General features: G+C 34.3%; 1 protein-coding gene across 4 annotated transcripts; it reads left to right on the top strand.

Annotated features, from left to right (window-relative positions):
- Positions 1–1,033: 1,033 nt before the first annotated feature.
- Positions 1,034–14,995, top strand: LOC139962053 (uncharacterized). 4 transcript variants are annotated; one of them, XM_071961892.1, is made up of 2 exons: positions 1,034–1,238; positions 7,195–10,426. In XM_071961892.1, exon 2 carries the CDS (start codon positions 7,487–7,489, stop codon positions 8,777–8,779), a length of 1,293 nt encoding a protein of 430 aa, XP_071817993.1. In that variant the 5' UTR covers positions 1,034–1,238; positions 7,195–7,486; the 3' UTR covers positions 8,780–10,426. The 4 variants fall into 4 exon arrangements, 2 of the variants coding, with proteins under 2 accessions (XP_071817993.1, XP_071817992.1); XR_011791137.1 differs by lacking the exons at positions 1,034–1,238; positions 7,195–10,426 and adding exons at positions 1,247–1,735; positions 14,969–14,995; XR_011791136.1 differs by lacking the exons at positions 1,034–1,238; positions 7,195–10,426 and adding exons at positions 1,247–1,735; positions 4,547–6,316.
- The last annotated feature ends 4,800 nt before the right edge of the window (positions 14,996–19,795 follow it).

The following is a 19,795-nucleotide window of genomic DNA, read 5'->3' as shown; positions in this document are numbered from 1 at the left end:
CATTTTTTTACCCTCTCTAAAACTGTTTAAGATAGGATTAACTAATTCATATTATCATTTAAAACAATGCGCTACGCTGGTATAATAATACTCATTTCGCCTTGATCTCAAATTTCAATTAAGATAATAAGTTGTAAGCTGTATCCCGACTCATTTCATTCTTCTCTTCCATCTTTGCATTTTGCTGAAACCGACATAGTTCAGCTGCATGCAGCGCTCTCCAAATTCTATGAAACGCCTCTAAAGTTCGTTAACATATACTATAATTATTAATGCCAACATCGCTTGTTAATTGATTGCATGGTGAAAGTCCCATGAAGACGAAAGTCTCCTACCACACACACTTTCAGCCTAATGAATATAATTTCAACAGAGATATTGCACAGAAATACTATATCCTGCATATAACATATGTCACGCCTCTCTGCCTTGTAAACTGATACTTCACTGCAAGCTGCTTGGAATAGATTTGAATATATAATTTTCCGTTTCATTATATAATTGAAAAGAATATTGTTCAAGGTGTCGAGGACATGAGCTCTATCGGGGAGGGGGGGGGGGGGATTACACAGCGACACCGTCATGCGACCGCAAGTCAAATTGCATAGATGTACTCATACAGTTGCATACATCAAATGGATGGTTCCGCTTACCCCTCTGTCCTCCCACTCCCCTCCTCTGCCCCTCCATTTGAATAGTTTAAAAAGTACAGCATTGCATGTTTTATCAGATGAAATCATTTATGAGGTTTCAAGGAACCGAGTTCTATACGGCCCCATTTCACAGCGACTCAAACTGCAAGTCAAATTTCACAGATCGACTCATACAGTCACATATTTTTTTGTAACCCAGAGAGGGTTTCACTAACCCCTACCCAACCCCACTCCCCGTCCACTTTTCGAAGAAGAACGTAATGAAACATTAAAGATATAGGCTAACAACTTAAAATGAACGTCATAAAAGTAACCTCATTAAATTACCCTCGACATTTGCTTCTCTTACAGACATCTCTGTACTTTTTGCTACATATATTCCCAACGTTACAAAAACAAACAAAAACACAACTGTTTCAAAAAGAGAGCAAAATTCACATTGCTATCATCTTCGTCACATATGCCAAAACTTCTGATTGGTTCTCCAACGACGGTCTTTGATTGGACGATCAAGACATGCTAGTCACCGCAGCAATAGATGCAGAGAGGACGAAAAATGGGCCTTATTTTCAGACAGCTATAACCGTAAGTGAAAGAAAAAGCATCTTAGTTTCCTTTCCAAGACAAATGAGTATCGCGACTAGTTGCTTAAAGTTGTCATTTTTTTTCGCCAGGCAAAAAGACAACCGCAGATCTTTAAAGCAAAGTCTATTTGCTTAGTAGAAGAAGGCGGAGTAGTACACAATTTCGACACAAAACCCATGCTAGACTTTCAAAGACGGTTTAATTAGTCACAGTTTGACGGGATTTGCCCGCTGGGGTTCTCTCGCCTAACAAGCGAAAGCTTACAAAAGGAAGATACATTCAGCCTTAAACTGTGGGTATTTACCATCTTTTCATCTCCTCAGAACTGAGAAGCCGTTTATTTTAGAAAACCTCATTGGCTTCTATAGACAGCAATTCACTTTTACACTCTTTGGATTCGTTTGACAAGTTCACTTATACATGTATCTACGTATGTGAAGGAGTTAATTCTCTGGTGCCATTGGACGTAAACAAGCGATATCAATTATTTACAAAAGGTGAGTTTTCAGATTTTGGTGTAAAAATGTCACTTAGTTTAAGTAATATCGTAACATATATGTGCATATTTACATACACAGTTCAAACATTTTGATCTTTTAGATATAAAATGTTAAAAAAAATCTTACAAACAAATGCATACTGAAGTAAAATATGCACTGAATCAACATGAGAAAGAAGAAGAAAACAAATAGCATATTTTCCTAATATTTGTTGTAAAAACCACTATATCTGTATTTTATATAAAAGAGATTTTCTTAATGTGTTTTGTAAAACCAAACATTTGTGTATTCTATTGTTATTACGTTGTTTAAAATACAGCTAACGTTGCGTGTTTTATTTTTTTTCTCCTTTAGTATTAAGTGATTTCTACAAAAGTTGTCATTTTCTGATTCTGGTTCGCTTTGAGTTATAGTTCAACGGTCATAGGCTATATTAATCCTTCTATTGAGTGTATTCATATAAGTAACATATCTATTGGAGATAATATATTTCACATATTACATGTTCAACAACATTGTATATACATATATATGAAGTTAGTGGTAATAGTTTACGTTTTGTTTTCAAATCCTAAAGAAGACATGTAAATTAAAAAAAAAACATCCGCTGCGAACCCCACCCCACTGAAAGCATTAATAAATATAAGGGAAAACTTCAAATCCAGACAAGAAACTTAAGTAATGGTTATCGTAAAATAATAAAGTTAAAGTCTTCTGATCCAGACATTATATAAAGGGAAAAGTACTTTCCTTTTTAACAAATCATTCAATAAACCTGAAGAAAATGATAGAACATACGATTTTTTTCGAAGGGCCAGCACTCAAGAAATGTTGATATGCCGATTGGGTGAAAATAGTAGTTATCTCTATAGACAAATGGTAGGGCCAATATTTGAGAAGATACATGTCACAGGAACCCGTTGTGCCCCCATCTGCCCCACCATCATGCAGACAAAAGCTTCACAAGTTACAGGACACGAGGTTTGTGCCCCATCTTAAATTGTTGATGTCCCTCCAACTCAGAATTCCTGGATACATCCCTGCTTGAATCGAATAAAAAAATGAAATAAAAACAACAGGGGAATACCTGATTGCTCGGTTTATAATGTATACTGTGGCTTTATAGTATTGACTGACTGGCAACCCCGGAAAAGAAATGGTTAGTAAGCATTACTACATGTAGCAACTTGGCCAACAATTATATATTCAGTAATGTTTAATGTTTTTTCGATGGTTCAACGTTTCTAAGATTTATAATCTAAACACCTCTGATTTTCAGATATCTCCCATCCTTCGCTATTGACATGCATGCTATACGTAGAAAAGTGAAAATGACTTGAAAAATGGATTGTAAAGTTTAGACATAAATATGTCAGAAGAAACAGAAACAAGTCAATTACTAGTTTTATTGAGGGGGAAAAACGCTTACATTTTGTTGTACCTAATAGGCTAATGTTTATACCGGAAAAAAAATGATAATTATACTAGGCTATATGGTAAACATAAAATTTTGAAAATATCTCTTTAATTGTAAACTTTGGAACAAAATAAAAGAGAAACTACATATAGCATTGAATTTGATGGACACAAAATGTATGTATTAAACATTATAACTCACACTTTTAACTTATTATTGACAGCAAAATTGATAAGTGGTTGACTTCCCCTTCCCATAAAACTGTAAAATGCACAAAAATGAACGATCTAGCTTACTTCTATGTTAACATTTTGACATTTAATGAAGCATGTAAAAAGCAACGTAAAAAGGAAGCGCAAGGTAGTTGTTTTATAAAGATGTTTGCTCACATTGGGTCGAATCCGACTCATTCGGTCAATTTTCTTTAAAATAATTCAATTAAACAGTTTATAACTCAGAAGCAATCGAATGGCTTTAACAACATATATATCTTAGTTAAGTCATAGTATACAGTTATACGTGAATTCAATAAATAAGTATTATTAAAATGTATAAAGCAAACTGGCAGCAGTTTTACGCTATACTGTAGATACTTCAATTCCCCTTTTTATGTCCCTTTCCCGACTTTTATGATAAGAAATATTCGTCGATCGGAGATATAGAACAACCGTCAACTGTTGCGTACACAATTTAGAAAACTTTTTAATAACAGTTACAAAGGCACCGTATACCATGATGAAAAAATTGACCGCGACAAAATCTAAATAAACATTTCCTGTTAAATATTTTGGAGAAAAAGCAAAAACAGAAAACTTAGCTCATGTTTTCTCCTCCAAGTGTATAGACTATTAAATATTACGATAAAAAGGTACTAATGTTACTTAAGAAATGAAAAGATGTGGTCAAGTGAATTAGCAAAAAGAATTAAATAAAACATTCATACATACATACATACATATATAACATACAAACATAAAGGTTCAAGAGGCGACGCGTGTATTTGATAAATGTCGAACAAATCGAAATAAAATTTTCAAATTAACCCATTCAGAACCGATTTCAGCAAAAAAAAAAAAACATTAAGGTAGTTAGCTAAATGCCACCAACGAGGAGTTATTCGCTTAGTCATATAGACCTAAATTGTCAAGTTTGATTTCAAATAAATAAGTCTGGAATATGATAAAGTTCAAACGACCTTCTATATTTTCTCGAATAGTGTCTCCCCCCCCCCCCCATCAATTTGTACTTTTATTCTGAGTACAGTATTCGCTAACTTTGATAAAAGCGCAGGACTCATTATTTCCAAAACAGATGAGTTTTATATATTCATCATTCTTTTCTTTCCTTGTATTGCTCAACATGTCCTTGATACATTATGTTATATCGAGAAGAAGACGAAAAGGAACGACATTGATAACACAAGATGCTATTCCCAAACGTGTCAGGGGAGTCCTTTTGTGTGCATTATGCATCCCCATACCTATTGTAATTGTAAATACTAAATTCACAGTAAGTATAACCTTCACCGGCAAGCCATAATTAAAAATAAAAATCGCGTATAGGCTATATACCCATTCATATATGTTTAATAATTTTTTAGAGCAGTCACACAACCAAAAATAAAAAATAAAATAAAAAGAAGAAGTTAAATGAAAATAAATAAACGAAAGGAGAACTGTTTGATTTCGAGAAAGAAAGGAGCATTAATTTCATTGACAAACAACGTCATGAAAAGAGCAATATTATGAAACTGTAGCTTTACTTGTAAGTCAAATCTTTAATTAGGACGAGAGACAAAATATACAGCTTAAACAAAAACTGAAATACTCCCCAGAGAAAAAGCTGACAATGGTTTCTTCAATAGCAAACGATAAATGCATAAGTCGATGCCATGTGGCCGCTTTGAATTTATGAAACCATTCCAAGCCAGAAACGCCCGTCTTAAATGAGTTGTTTTCTCGGGTTTCAGGTTGTTTTTTACCACTGGTATATCGAACAGTTTGTTTTTCCGATTTTATATAGAAAATATCTTAAAGATACATATTTAGAATGCTTTGTTTGATAACATTTGTTTTAGACATCTTAAATATAGGTCAGGAATAACTTCAACAAAATATGTTTATTCTAATAGTTAAAATAAAACTAAAACGGATAATATAAATCTTTGATCATTGTTTTGTTGTGACATTCGCACTTAATGTTTTAAAGCACAATCTTTTTATGATAAGATTGCCATGCTACTAATAATCAACATTTTAACAATATCTTAAATAGAAGCAAACAAAATAATTATAAAATTCCTTTTGGGACAAATGCTAAAGTCGTCGGATGAGTGACGTCATATATTACCTCAAGGCATCTGATCAAAATGCCTTTCTTGTACATATATAAGTGAGAAATTCCATTTGGTCTTAAAATTTCGGTTTTCCTGGAGACACGTTTGCTCAACTAGCAATTAAACTGCCAACTATAAAGTATTGTTTTTCTAATTGAGTATTTTCCTTTGTAATATAAACGTAATTGTCTAGGTATACAAGTATGCTTTTCAAAAGTCTTTCAAGCAAGGATTAACATGCTAACTTTAGTAGCCAATACTAATGACGTTTAGACTGAGAAAGAGATTGCTTATAGCTCTTTTCTTTACTTTTGTCATTATTCTCCTTCATGGTTTGACTACAATAAAGAAAAACAAGAATTGATTGGAAAATCATTCATCTCTGATCTCATAAGCCATGACAAGATATATCCATGACAAGATATTTCCCTTTATATGAACTATAACGTTACAACCTTTATTCCAAAAAGTGAGAATTCACTTTTTGAGAGTGTCCAGGATAATCACTCTTTTGAAGAGTACTTTCAGTCTTCTCTTTAGACTGAATTCCCGGACATTTAGCTCTAACAAGTAACAGAGTAAAAGCACTCAAAAACTTTAGAGCTAAAGTTACATCAAGTCAAATCATTTATAAGAGTGACTTTCACTCCTCTAAAGATTTATCATTCTGGACACTTTTAAAATCGAATTCTCGCTCTTAGGAACTAAGAGTGTATATATGCGATACTTATAATCAGTGAACAATTACGGTTTTAAGTATTCCATCTACAACCTTATGATTACTTGCCAGATAAGGTGTCTTTGTAAATGCCATGATATATCTGGAATATGCATAGTAAATTTGTATGAAACAATCACTTCGGAAAATGTTGCTAATGCTTTTACCACTCTATACTGCCCCCCTCCCCGCTCCCATATCATGCTTCAGAGCATTTGTATAGATAGTATGAACAGTTCCTAACCATTATCTGCATGCATGATATAATCATGATATTCATACTGCTCATACTGACAATAGGAGTGCGTTGAAGCCGGACAAGAATGAACGGTATAGAAAGATTGTCCTAACTGGTAGCATCAGGCAAATTGAATCACGTGACCATTGAAATTTCGTGTAGCCTAAATTTCTTCGAACGTTTTCCTTTCCGTTGTTAAATCGTCCGGAAACGCGTTCTTTTTATTTATATGGGTTTACATACGCAGCTTCGCTATAATCGTTAACTCGTTATGTGATCACTCTCTTTATCATGGAAGGACACTTTCACCAAAAGAAAACTTTTGTTTCGGAAATGCGGATGCTTATAAGTCAATACGTCGTTATCGAATGGGTCTAACGAGACATCAGAACAATTACTGTTGGTGTTAAAAGGGGTGGAAAATATCTGTCCAGGTCTTGTTTAGGGCTTACCCTCACCGAGGGGGAAAATAATAGACAGGTAAGGTCATACCTTAAGCTTTAATCCTTCTAAAGCAGAGTTGATTAGTCAAGATGGAATGAGGGACAATGATCCCTTTGAGTGACCTTCAACTTAATCCAACTGAAAAAGATTTTACTTTCTTATTCAGGTGCTAAACGAAGATAAGTGTGACGGCTCTCACTATAAGGATTCACTAACTCGAATTATGCCACGAGGAATATTCAAAATGTCTTCTTTATAAATACCCTTTGACATTGTTTTCTTTCTTTCTCTCTTTCTTTTGCAGTATATACCTTTTATAGCTAATTACAAAAGATGTCGAAGACCTTCAGGGATAAATCATTAGAATAGAAATAAAGAAGAATTAAACTGTTCGTTGAAAACTCAAAGAAAGTCATTGTCTCGCGAAGTGGAAAACCAACAAAAACAGTTGTTAGAAAACACTTCTACATATAAATATATATATGTAAGAAGTCAGCATCACCTTGGACTCAGAGTATACAGAGGTTAAAGTTACGAACGTTACTTTTGCGTTATTTTGTTCTCGTCAATTATCAGTTAATCAACAAGGCAGCAAAATGAGTTTGTCATTTTCGATCAATCGAATCATGGGATTTGATGAAAAGCCATCTGAGAAATCAAATTCAGAATCCAAATCTCAGACAATTGCAAGAGGAGATTGTCATATTAACCCTTTTGCAAATGAAACTTTTGATAAACACGATCATTTACAGCTTCGGTCCAAATGTCTAAATTGGCCATCTGGTATTTTAGTGCCACCGTACCCTATCGTCCATTGCCCTCCGAGTTTACCAGTTATGTTCACCGCTGAATCCGTTTACGACAAGAGGTTTCCAGTGTACCCATTGAATCACCATGCACCTTTCTTAATGAGAACCGCAAAATCGACGTCAATGTCAAACTACTGCCCCAGAAGGATGGATGGACAACAGAGGAAAACCATCAGCGCTAAACCAGCTCATAAGGGTGATACTCAACTAAAATATGTAGGACAACGCCATCTCCAGACATCTCCAGTCGGAGGAACCAGGTCGCCTCTATCTTATAAGAGGTCACCAAGGTACATGCTCTCATCGCCCTCTATTGACCCATCGACTGAATTAAACGTCCCTCAATTCCAGTTGAATCGACCTGATTCGAGTGTGAATGCGAGTCCTTCGTCGAAGAACAAACGAAGAGCTGAAAATAAGCCAATGAAAAGTGCTGATGGATCAACATCTCACATAGAAAAGATACAGAGGAAAGGAGCGGATGCGAAACAGAAGACATTCATTTGTCCAGAATGTGGTAAAAGTTTCAACGCTCATTATAACCTAACGCGCCACATGCCGGTCCATACCGGAGCTAGACCGTTTATCTGTAAGGTATGCGGTAAAGGCTTCAGACAAGCGAGCACGCTTTGCCGTCATAAGATCATACATACGAATGATAAACCGCACAAATGCCACGAATGTGGGAAGGCTTTCAACCGAAGCTCGACGCTTAATACGCATTTACGCATCCACGCAAACTTCAAACCTTACATTTGTGAATTTTGCGGTAAAGGTTTCCATCAGAAGGGTAACTACAAAAATCATAAATTAACGCATAGTGGCGAAAAAGCCTACAAATGCCAAATATGCCAGAAAGCTTTCCATCAGGTTTACAATTTGACCTTCCATATGCATACCCATAGGGATAAAAAGCCGTTCACGTGCCAGGTGTGTGGTAAAGGCTTCTGTAGAAACTTTGATCTGAAGAAGCACATGCGTAAACTTCACGACGCCCAAAGGAGTAATCCGGCAAAGCGCGATAGTATTGAAACGGCTGAGGTTAAAAAGAAAGACACATTCTTTAAATGGGCTGTATGAGATAGTTAAGAATCTTAACTACTAAATGAACAGAAAAAAAGTTATCAAAAATCTGATGAAATAAATGAATGACTCGCCATGTATGTCCACTTCATATGCATTCAAGATGGCAACTTTGAAGTTATCTCTTATATACTTATACAATACATTCCACCACATGTATATAGATCACAGCAAATGAACCCTTTTCTGGGATGTGTAGGCCTATTTTCCATAAATAGGATACAAGTATAGCTCGGAGTGTTAAAATATTATTCAAATTTCGTTCACCAATTTTTAATTTCCCAGTCCGTGTGGATAATTTCACAGCAATGATTTACACATGCATGGGCGTGGTACCGACTGAGACGTTATTTTAACACCACTGAACATAGGTCAGACCTCTAATATATATGATGTCTATAATATTACTATCATTATTTTTATTATTATTATTATTATAAAGAAAACTCAAACACAACTGATTTAAAATTAGTTGCCGACTGGCAAAAACTATATTTGGAAAAGATATAATACTTTTAGTTCATGTCTGCATTTGTCCGAAGTCATATTTTTTTATATATATATACTATATGATTAAGTAAACGTAGGACTAAAGTTTATCATGTTCGTTTCTTTTAATGAGTCGTTTCGTAAAAAAAATAAAGGAATTTATTTCAAATATTTTCTTTTTGTATTTTATATTGATATTATCCAATAGTCGTATAAGCTACTCAATGTAGTCTCAACACATTTGCACGTTACATATTAAGGTGTAAAAAGAACAAACCTGATCATGATTTCTGTTCATTTAATGTATTGGGCTATGATTAAAAAACGACTTGTTTTAAACAAGTGGATGTAATGATCAATGCACGCCTGAGGAATGAGTCTCTCAGTGCTTCAACAATTACCTGTCTGTATAATTGGCAGCTGTTAGGAAATATTCTTTATGAATATTATCTGTTGACCACCAATAAAATCTTTTATAATGAAACGTTAGTAAAGAGATCCTATTTCTATGCTTCTGTTTCGTACCAATGAAATACAAATACTATAGTTCGGATTACATAGCAACAACAGTTTATATGTACAAAACAATATGGCCATATATATATACGATAGAAAGTTCGTCTATACTGTAAAAGTACTTGGGAATTACAATATAAATTATAGGCTATGCTTGTGACAAAAAAAACCCTCTCCAACTGATATACAACCACATCGATCAATAGAGAAAAGCGCGTGGTTCAACTTTGAAAGGAATAAATTTACAATAAAAAAGACACATATATTTCAAGGACAGATAAACTTGCACTTCATCCCTTGTGATATTTTGTTCATTATATATTGAACTTTATATAAAGGAACACCTTTAATAGCCTGTTTGCAATTGATGAAGCAAATATATGGTTTTGTATGCATGTATAAGTGACTGCACTGAGGAGATGACGTCATTAGTTACAGTTTTGTCCATAAGGGAGTACTCGTGATATTTCTGTATTTATTTCAACTCAGAACACGATAAACAAAAAAATGGAATGTATACCCCAATCTACCTTTTTATTGGAAGATCTCACACACCAAGATGACAAATTTTACTGATGGTAAGTGTGAAAGTCATTCTACAAAATAACTCGACAAAATATTTCAACTTAAGGAAAAGAAACCAAAAAAACCCCAAAAAGTGTCGAACACAAAAAACAACCATTTTACATTAACAAACGTGCACACTATCCACCGATAGAGAATTGTTACGTTCAAACTTACTTATTTTTCTTTCAAAGTTTTACTCGTAGAATATATTTTTTTTTGTAAATGTGCTTGTTATGCTACAGTTATAAGTACTAACAGGGATACATGCAAGATTAAAATAAAGGGTTTGTGCGCCCGGAGGTCGTTAAAGAGGGCTCCCATGTAGGGGTCCCCCAGAAAATAATTGAATTTTTAGACGTGAATTATTGCTTTCTGCATGCATATTTGGCTTTAGTAAGGTCTGTACTGATATAGGTCTGCACGTAAGGTTGTGCTATTGACTATTGCTAATTTTTGTGTGTGGAGGTTGAATAGGGGGTGGGGTAGGTTGGGGGGGGGGGTACTCCCTCTGGATGAACGGACGGTTGAATCATATATTTTACAATCAGTGTGTTTCGTTGATATTTACTCTATAAAAGTGCAAAATTTATTGTAAACTTTCTATGAAGATATTAAAAACGAAAGGCCTCATGCACGACTAGGCCTATACAAACTTTACATAACCTTATATGCTTTAATAATTTTTTTACGTCATTAATTAATGATGTTCTTGTTTATTGTAATGAAGAGATGTCATCTTATGTATATTTCGATCTTACGTTTCTAGTTTGTGAAAATGGAAATAAAGAGGAAAAACACAGAAAAAACAGAAACATTTATATGTGTATTTTTTTGTATGCTTTAAAACCGTAGCTGATAAGTATCCGCAGAACATCACTAGTGCATGATAATCGATACATTTGCACAGTTCTGATAAACATATATATATATTTATATAATTGAAATTGTAGTGAGTTGGAAATTGTAGTGAGTTACATATATATATATATATACATATATATATATATATATATATATATTCCTCTACCCTTCAAGGAAAGTTCAACATGAATAATCAATCGAGTGAAGGTGGGTTTTGCTTGCCCACTCCCCTTTCCCCCACCACCGCTCTCACGTCCGAAATATTGTGCAAACTACCATTGCACAAAGTCTACAAATCGTTCTCAATAAAATATAAAATAAAAATAAAAAAAGAGGCAATAAATAACAAATTAAAAAACACACACACGGGCGCGCCCCCAATTTACGTACGTAACTATCTGCAATTGTTATTCTATCCTTTATATGTATTTAAAGATCTACGGAAGTTTTAAAGTGCTATCAACATAAAGAAACACTTTGGAATGAAGTGAACAATTAAACATTTTGCAGAAAATTGTTCAATTGCTCAGATGGAATGAAGTTAACAATTAAACAATTTGCAGGAAAATGTTGAATTGACGAGATATGACAAGTTGTCAAAGATTTTGCAGAAAATTTTTCAATTGCTCAGATGAAATGAAGTGAACAATTAAACATTTTTCAGAAAAATGTTGAATTGACGAGAAATGATAAGTTGTCAATTAAACATTTTGCAGAAAATTGTTGAATTGCTCAGATGGAATGAAGTTAACAATTAAACATTTTGCAGAGAAATGTTGAATTGACGAGATCTGATAAGTTGTCAGTTAAACATTTTGAAGAAAATTGTCCAATTGCTCAGATGGAATGAAGTGAACAATTGAACATTTTGCAGAAAAATGTTGCATTGACGAGATATGATAAGTTGTCAATTAAACATTTTGCAGAAAATTTTTCAATTGCTCAGTTGGAATGAAGTGAACCATTGAACATTTTTCAGAAAAATGTTGAATTGACGAGATCTGATAAGTTGTCAGTTAAACGTTTTGCAGAAAAATGTTCAATTGCTCAATTAAAGCAACTGAGCAATCCAACATTTTTCTGATTTTTGATAAGATATTATCTTGTTATCTCAACAATTTACTGAAAATTTTTGACTTATTGAGGCAAAGGTTTGTTATGTTATTGATGGCACTTTGTAGCTTCCGTATATCCGAGATAACTTTCTCTCTCCATGAAAGCCTGTCTTGTTATTTATGTTTCTTCTTACGTCAAATAATTTGTGACACAACTACATGACGACGACGTCAATGTATCTTAGTAACCATGGTTATCTTCTATGGAATCTTCCTTGAGTTACATCTTTATCCCAAATGAAACTATTCTACCTCATCATGAAAATTAAAGTTAAAGAAGAAATTCACAGCAATAAAAATGACAAAAGGAATTGTCGACATATAACGGCGGAGTAATAAGAGGAAGCTGTAGTTTATCCTGCATTATCAGTTGATCTTCTCTATTGGGAGTCATAATTCACAGACATGCTACGCTATAGAAATCATTCACGGCCTTTTCATGCTTCTCATAAAGATGAAGAGGAGAAGGGTGAAAAAAGCATCAAATTAATACACGGGGTCTTCTAAATGCCATGTATAATATAGTACAGTGTGCACCTTAGTCAGAGTGAAAAAAGAGGAGGGAATCTTTAGTTGCTTGGTATTAATGAGCTTATTTTAGATATTTATGTTTATCCTTTGATATTCGTTCAACAAACGGGGTATAAGGTAACATCACAATACAGCCATATCGTTGAAGGCGTATGGTAATCAAACAAATCAAACATACCTCAAAGGTTAATTTAGAACAATAAAAGCGACGGCAAGATTTTTTTTACCGACAAGAGGCCAACAAAATGTAAGAGAAATTTCGCACTCAAAATGTACCGTTTTTGATATATCACCATTTGATGTTAACACGGTTGTACCAAAAGGCAACTTGAAGCAAACAGGTGTGACATCATCATATGCATATATACACACTGACCATTTTGTTTTATGATTTTCTTTAATATATACCTCCAGATTAATTCTTCAACCTTAGGATATATATCTCATAATGAATATACTGCAGTCATTGGTATATCGTTAACTTCATTATATCCTTCCGTAAAGTTGGGAAAAAATATATTGAGGCAAGACTGATGACTATTAAAGGCTTCCGTCACAACTCCAGACGTATACAGATGAAGGCATATAATCGTTGTCACTTATCGAAAGAGTTGAGTTGGTTTCTTTAAATGACCATGAATAAAAAGGGCAGAGTTAAGACCGGTAGAGAAAAGTGACGATCGAAAGAATTTGAATGGTTGATAGAACAAATTGGATAATATTCACATCAGGTGTTTGCCGATCAATGCGGCCTTTAATGACGTCTGTTGTGTTGTGTTGATGCTTACGGTTACAATTTAAACATAACATGGATTTTTCCTTAATTGACAAATGAAGCGTTCGGCCAGTTTCTCTTTCACTCACAGACGTTTCACTAAATGATGTCAAAAGTGAACGGAATAGTTTAAGAAAACAATACAATACAATGAAATGCAGTACAATAAAAGACGATACAATACAAAACAATAAAATACCACAGTAAACAATACAATAATATATACAATAGATAGTTGTTGTAGTGGATGATTAGCTCATTCACATGCGCTTTACTGTGTATTTAGCTCGATACAACTGTTAAACTTATCACAGTAAATGTACCAGTAGGACCTATACAATATTGTATATCTTTTGCATATTCAGTTAATTAAAAGTTTATCCAGGAGTTTTGATACTCCTATACACAATCATATTAGATGACACATAATTGAAACAAGAAATAAATATCATCCATGTTTTTATGATATATGTTTCAAAGGGAAATACCCGAACATTTTCCCCATCAAAAACTCAATTAGGACGGAAAAGTTGAAGCTAAATGCATGCATCAAAATGTACGCAATACAAACATCCATTGACAATTACAGACAAAGCAAGTGAAAAGCAAACGCGCGGATTACATAAACATTGGAGATTTAACATTTTAAATTTTAGTGTATTATACTATATTTATAAAGATGAGAATCTGTATAAGATATTACATATATAATAACAAATAAATCATAAAAAAGAACACAAAGAAAAGGTCAAAGTCGGTCCACATAGGTCATCTTTTGATCATCCTTTTGACAATAATTACATTGTACAAGATATTGTCGAAATCAAACCCGTTATCTACGACAACATGCAAATTTACAAGCATAGGCTAGTATAGGCCTACACTCGTCCGGGCTGTAAGCAAATAGTAACATACCACATACAACAACAACAACTAAAGGCCGGGGGAATAATTAGAATACCCCCCCCCTCCAGAAATGTTCATTTTAGACCCTTTCATGTATTTTCATCGATTTTTGTCTTCTATTGTTCATTATTGCCTGTTGAGATGACAATAAAAGTTATTACTTGGTTTCTTGTTCCGTGTTTTGTTTATCTCTTATTCAGTTGATTAACAGGTTATACGTCAGTTTGGTTACTTAAAATTTTTTTTTTTTTTGGTTCGTAAATTACCTGAAAAAAATAAGTTATTTGTTATTTCTGGACAATACATTTAAAAGATATAACAATAGCCTTCAACTATACACAAAACAAAGGGACGCCGTTTACTTCCGTCAAGATTTCATTTACCCACGAGTATTAACGAATAACATGATTTTTCTCCCCGTTTCAGGAAAAGAAAGATGAGAAGAAGAAGAAGAAGAAGAAGAAGCCAAATGAGATGAAAGAAAGAAAAGAAGAGAAATGGCCTTATTGGTAAATCGAACCGATATACCTAGTTGATACATGCATGTGGCAAATTATCCAAGTTAGTTAATTGGCCGGCCAAAACCACAGCTGACATGCACGAGGCTTTAATATAGCAATGATGAGAATTTGATGAACGAGTAATTAGAGTAGATAGGACAAAGAGTTTTCAAATAAAAGTCTCCAATCAAGCTATGTTTTCTCTGCGTGACGTATATTTAGAACGTCTTCTAACCAACCTTAAGCTTTTACGTAATTGCGTAGGTCATAGCCTGAATGAAGGGAATTTAATTTACACTATTTTGACCCGGGTATTCCGTACGGGATATATTAAAAAACGTTGCGGGATCGAGAAAGTATCTTGTTGCTACAAACAAACTGCACCCAAAAAATAAGCATTGACTGTAATTGGTACTATAGATAACTTTCATTCATTTTTTTATTCCTAAACTTTAAAGAAGAAACTAAAATATAAAGAAGAAAAGAAAAGAAAGGAGGACACATTAAAATCGCAATTATGAGTATATGACTTTCGTACGAAATCTTCGTTAGAATAGTTAATATATCCCATCGGGAAATAGACATTTGGAAATATATTGTCTTAAAAGAAATACGGTCATAGAGTTTGTGTGAGGGAGAGAGGAGGGGGTAAAACTATTTGTGAATCTGTATGGTAAACATAATGATGTATTCCTAATGGGAACTTGTTGAGTAATTAAGACAAAGAAAGTAATATACGTTTGGGATACAGTATCATCAGCAGATATAGGCTATATACATGTTCTGTAAAAAAAAAAAATGGAAAATGTTCATGATTTCACAGAAGAAAGAAATGGCAACAAGTTGCCTTAACAATTTACTGCCAATTAACAGATTGGAATTTATGTAACTTTACATGATATATTGTAAATGTCAAACAACTGTTGTAGATGGTTGTATACAGAGTCTATCATTGCTTACACTGATTGAGGGGGGAGGGGAGAGGGAGGGGGAGGGGAAGTGGGTGTGTGACCCATAAAGCGAATTAACATATTGCATATTTAAACAGTGTAAAATTATATTATTGTGAATTCCAAGAAGAGATGTAAGTATAATTTTACAGTTTGAGTCTGTCAGTGTTTCGCACAGTGGATTTATTTGTATATTTAATTAATACTTATGGGCGTTTTCCTTCTATAATGAAGGTAGTTTTGCAGATAGCTTTGACCATATTTTTACAGATTTAAAAAAAATTATAACAGGTTGCCTGAACAATCAAAAGTAAGATACTATACTAAACGGAATTAAGGTTCACGGTTGTATCATTTCAATTCCCATTGGCACCGGGGTCGGGAGGTGGACCAAATAATTTTCAGAACAATGACCGAGGATTGAACGCTACTGAACATTGGTCTGACAACAATAATCACCCCCCCCCCCCATTCGCTCCCATTTCACCCCTGCATCTGGTAAGATGTAATAAATAACACAAAGATTATGTTTTTTTAAATAAAAGTTTACTTCTGAGGCTGTCTTAATTACATGCGGTACAAATATAGGCTACAAAATCTATCGATCGATTATTTTTTTTTGGGGGGGGGGGGGGGATCGTAGGGGTTTGGTGACCCTTAGAGCAGAAGGAGCAATAACATATGTAACAATATCTTTCGACTAAACTCTTAAGAATTTGCTCACTTTGTTTGGAGTTTGAAGCTGATCATTCAAACCTGAGTTTAACTTTTAAGTTCATCTGTCATCGTTCAAATGTTAAAGAAAAAGGCAACCGAAAATCAGGCAAAATGCAAAGAACTTGATACAACATGACCACAAATTCACGTAGGCATATATACTAAAATATCTTTACAGTAAAGCTGCACATGAGGCTTTTATTTAAAATAAAACAAGGGGGGAATACCTCAATTTGTTATTGTAATGTAATTAACAAATTTAACGAAATTTTCATCATCTTCCCGCCCCAGGATATAGGCCTATATTGAGCGCATTTGAAGAAGATAAAATTCACCGAACTTATAGTACGAAACCGTCCTGTCCGCTATATTTGAACAGGAATCTACACTCTTTATTGAAGAAACCCTATCCCTGTACGGTCCTAACAACCAATTACATTAAATGGCGTGGATTTTCGATTCTTAATTTTCAATTAATTGGATTTCAGAATCCAGTGCTCACCTCCGATAGTTGAGTCGCCAATCACTTAATGTATCCGATATCACGCCCTCGCTTCTAATTAGATCGATTCGCATTTTATAGATTGTACAAGAAAGAAACATAGAGAGAGAGGTGGAGATAGAGAGGCTGAGAGAATATGAAACATAAAGAAGGAGAAGAAGGAGAAAAAACTAAAGGTGACTTTTGGCAGAAGAAATCTCTTGACATTCAAGTATATCATATATCAAATAATTGTAACTTTTAATTTCTTTGTCAACTTGTGAAAGGTGTCAATATTAAGATATACACGAGCATTCATGGCTTTAGGGACATTCACTGCGTATAGGATCTAGTGGCTGAAACTGTACTATGCCAAGTGGATATATGAAACGAAGCGACCAAAATGGGCCATAGTTAGCCCATAAAGATGCCGCTTTGGGTAAAGATATATTTAATTAAGAAAAACATCATTATTTTAATTTACCCTGGCTTAATTCTGTTTTATTAGCTGCTTAATTCCACGTATCGCAATTCTTTGTTGCTTTCGTCAGTATATGTTATCTAGACTAGTTCAGTATTAGATATTTTGTGATACCGATAGGAAACATTTTAGCAAAAAGGTACTTTAGATTGACTGGATGATTTTCCTCTTGTTTGAGAAAAAAAAATTGACATTCGAACCTGAATATCAAAACGGTAGTAGTCATTGGTAGATACAGAAGTTTATAAAGAAGGAGGTGTAATTCTGGGGTCATTGAAGCGGATTCCCATACAGATGGTCCGGGGCTCCCCCCCCCCCCCCAGACAAAAGAAATAAATGGTGCATATATAGGCTATAATTTAGTTGTGACATTAAGTATACTTTTATTATGTTTTTTTTTTTCAGTTGAAAACGAGGGAGATGTAGGATATAACCCCACACCCCTGCATCCGCATGGTGCAGTAGGACACATGACTTTGCTTCGAGGGGAAATACCACACTGCTAGTCTAACCTTTCAGACAAAATGGTTGTTCAGTGTATTCTGTCCCGAAAATTCAAGTATTTGAGTATTTTGCAACAAAAGTGCACATTCCAATTACCATCTGTTGCAATAAAAAAACAGCAAATTTTCATTAAATTAGAAATGGAAAAGCATTCCTCTTTAGGGGCGCTTGTATGCTTTGAAACTGAGGGGAACGTTTAAGGAATTTCACAAGATTTTATTTTTCTTGGGGATGAGGGTGGGGGGGGGGGCACCTGGCCATATAGCGAACAGTGCTGCAAGTTCGAAAAAAATGCTTTCATCATTTTTACCAGCTTCACTATCACACTCAGTTGAATGCAGTACTAAGAGAGTAGCAGACGAATACTATGATAAAGTAACAATTACTTAGAAATATGACAACCTTTGCCATACAAAAATGAATGAAGCCAAAAATAGACTATTGCTTTTGTATTTAAGATTTAACAGTTATATGAAAATATTAACTTATTTAGTTTGTTCGTATTTTTATGAAAATGATAGCGACGTGACCATTATTAGCCTATAGAAGCGGATAAACGGTTTATATTCCATTAACCTGACTTTTCACTTTGTTAACTTTATATCGCAAGAACGTATACTCTGAACTTACTATGAGTGGGGCCCGTTTCCACGGCGTTTGATTAATTTTTTGGAGGAGAGGGGGATAAATGTTGGTTTTAATGTCCGCCTCGGGATGGGCTAAGGGAGGTATGTTCCAATCACCTGTGAGAAAAGCTTTTGGGGCGTAGCTGCAAAGTGGTGCAACTATTTCAATCAGTTAAATACCATTTAGTAATATAAAGGTTTCCTTTCTTAAAGAAAGTCTGGAAATAAGCAACCCTTCCCCCACCACCCGCCCTGTTCCGTGGCTACGCCACTGCTGAACCCTACGTTGGTTCGTAAAAAACATGTCCGTTTCTTGATGGTTTACATGTTATTATCTTACTATTTCATAAAGTCAATAACCTCCAATTATCCTCATTGAATTTATAGTTTTTCATTTATAGGCTTAATGAACTTTCCAGGGTCCTAACAATTTGGAAATTTATGAATCCCCCCCCCCCCCGTGTGTATATTTTATTTGTCTGTTAAGTTCTGACGGTCAATTTATGTTTTGAAAATCACTCTTCTCGTCCCGTTGTAGTAACTTATTTTCATGTACCTGAGGGTGATTTTCATTATTGACGTATTCTGTGTAATAAAACATGCGACAATATTTGATCTAAACTTCATGATAACCGTTACAAATGGTTGTTTATGAGGAAAATTTCTATCCTTGAAGAATAATTTCAAATCGATTGTAATATTAGTTAACATCAGTCTTTATGGACCATTAGTGATTTTTTTCTCTATTTTCCAGAGAATGTGTCCCCCCTCCTTCACATAAACAAAAGTGCCTCTTTTTTGTTAAAGTTCCCTGTTTTATTTTTGGAATGATAAATGTCCTTTTGTTTATTAAAACGTCAACTTTTGATGAAACATACAGAAAAAAAAAGTTTCGTTGAAAAACATTGAAATATTGGAATTTACGGCACAATATAAAAAGAAGGGCTTCCTTTAATCAGACTAACATTTCCCACTGCCCTACGTAGTTTGTTCT

The sequence above is a fragment of the Apostichopus japonicus genome, chromosome 20 (genome assembly GCF_037975245.1).
Source record: "Apostichopus japonicus isolate 1M-3 chromosome 20, ASM3797524v1, whole genome shotgun sequence".
NCBI classification, from domain to species: Eukaryota; Metazoa; Echinodermata; class Holothuroidea; order Aspidochirotida; family Stichopodidae; genus Apostichopus; species Apostichopus japonicus.
Note: the sequence above shows the minus strand (reverse complement) of the source record. Positions and strands in the feature narration are given on the sequence as shown.